Source organism: Perkinsus marinus (genome assembly GCF_000006405.1).
Source record: "Perkinsus marinus ATCC 50983 genomic scaffold scf_1104296973076, whole genome shotgun sequence".
In the NCBI taxonomy this organism is placed as follows: Eukaryota; Perkinsozoa; order Perkinsida; family Perkinsidae; genus Perkinsus; species Perkinsus marinus.
The window spans coordinates 5724-7581 of record NW_003201530.1 but is presented as its reverse complement, the minus strand read 5'-3'; the positions used below and the strand labels follow the sequence as shown (position 1 = coordinate 7581).

The window sequence follows — 1858 nt, the reverse complement described above, 5'->3', positions numbered from 1 at the left end:
GTAAAAGCCTAGACCAAATTAAGAAAAACCTAGACCAAATTAGTGAAAGTTTAGACCAAATTAGTAAAAGCCTAGACCAAATTAGTAAAAGCCTAGACCAAATTAGTGAAAGCCTAGACCAAATTAGTAAAAGCCTAGACCAAATTAGTGAAAGCCTAGACCAAATTAGTAAAAGCCTAGACCAAATTAGTAAAAGCCTAGACCAAATTAGTAAAAGCCTAGACCAAATTAGTAAAAGCCTAGACCAAATTTGTAAAAGCCTAGACCAAATTAGTAAAAGCCTAGACCAAATTAGTAAAAACCTAGACCAAGTTAGTAAAAACCTAGACCAAATTAGTAAAAGCCTAGACCAATTTAGTAAAAGCCTAGACCAATTTAGTGAAAGCCTAGACCAACTTAATGATGGCAAGATCAATGTTGTAAATCCCAAACCCAGTTCAATAGGCTCAGACTAAATCAGTAATACTCAACAAATTTGGTCTGGGTTTTTACCAAGCTAGTCGTGAAATGGTGTGGTATGCTGAAGTGCCGTATACTATCGTAGTGGGAACACACGTCGTATATTCATATATCGTATATTATACAATGCACTTCGTCAACATCAACATCGGGCCGATCAGGTGGTCGAATACTGTGGGATATGATCCTGGCAGCAGCCTTGGTGTTTGTAATTATCGGAGTACCGTTCCAAGCAGCATTTGTGGTAAGTCGAGCTTCTCCCACTTGAAATAATAAACGCCTTATAGGCGCAGGAAGGCTACCCCTTGTCGCACCTCATCATAGATGCGTGAGAAAGTTCTCTGGTGTGTTCACCTGAGCTCTGTATGCCCGACAGGATTCTCCTTGTTGATGTTCTACTCCAATTCCATACCCAGTTCAGTGAAAATGGTGCTCTGATATCAAGTCGCAAAAGAATTGCTCAAAGGTGGGAATACAGTACGTGTCAATTTGACATGCAAATGCGTGTTACTTTGAAAGAAAAATTATAGTGAACAACTTGTCGCTATCACAGTTCTAAACGGGTACTTTCATCACAACACATGTTCATAGCCATTGTTACATCGTGTATGCGATAGAGTTTCACATTGATTTTCATCAACCTCGAAAAATAACACACATTTGCATATCAAATTGGCACGCACTGTATTTTCTCAGTGTTGTAGGAATATATGTTTGCTTTCCTCAGCTGAGCTCGAGAGTTTCCTTGCTAGTTATAGGAAATTACATATGAATTCGAGGAGTAACGTAGAGAAGCCAACAAGAATTTCACCTGAATTTCCTCAGAATTTCCATATTGTCACCAAAATATGTAGTTGACAACGCCACATTGTATCTTCTGCTGGGCTCCATTGCCGTTGGTATTGTCGACTCCTCCTAGTGTGTGCACTAGGGGAAACTCAACAAATTCGGGCAAGGGAAGTAATCGTATTAATGAGTGACGACAGTCCACAGCCAATGGTATGAACTAAGTAAATGAAGACAACGAATTGGAGACGATACTGGGCTCCAGGGGGATGCGGCTCGGAAGCTTCGAAAATATTGCTAACTTATTCAAGACGTGATTTTCCGGCCTATATAGAGCTATGATCAGGTATTTGCGATCATGGTTATGGCCAGAGCTTCTAACCTCTATTCCATGGGGATTAGTGAGGACGTTGGTATTGATTATCTTATAGCTTGACCGTTAGTTTATTCCCAAGTACTCTCGTGAGCTGTCGGCAATAACATTGATTCGCACATTATCGCTCGCCCGATTGGGGAATATGACTATGACTATCATGGCTAAGGTAGAGCATAGAGTACAGAGTGAAATATGGTGGATCATATTGGGAGTGCTCAAGTTGGTAGGAAGATACAC

The 1858-nt window shown here is 40.4% G+C and overlaps 1 protein-coding gene across 1 annotated transcript in view; it reads left to right on the top strand.

Moving 5' to 3' along the window:
- Pmar_PMAR019698 (Tropomyosin, putative) overlaps positions 1 to 419 on the top strand; it is a gene marked incomplete at both ends in the record, with an annotated part of 550 nt that extends 131 nt beyond the window's left edge. Inside the window, one exon of the mRNA XM_002766293.1 lies at positions 1 to 419. This exon is cut by the window's left edge and continues 4 nt beyond it. Coding sequence (XP_002766339.1) covers positions 1 to 419 — 419 coding nt within the window.
- Positions 420 to 1858: the final 1439 nt, after the last annotated feature.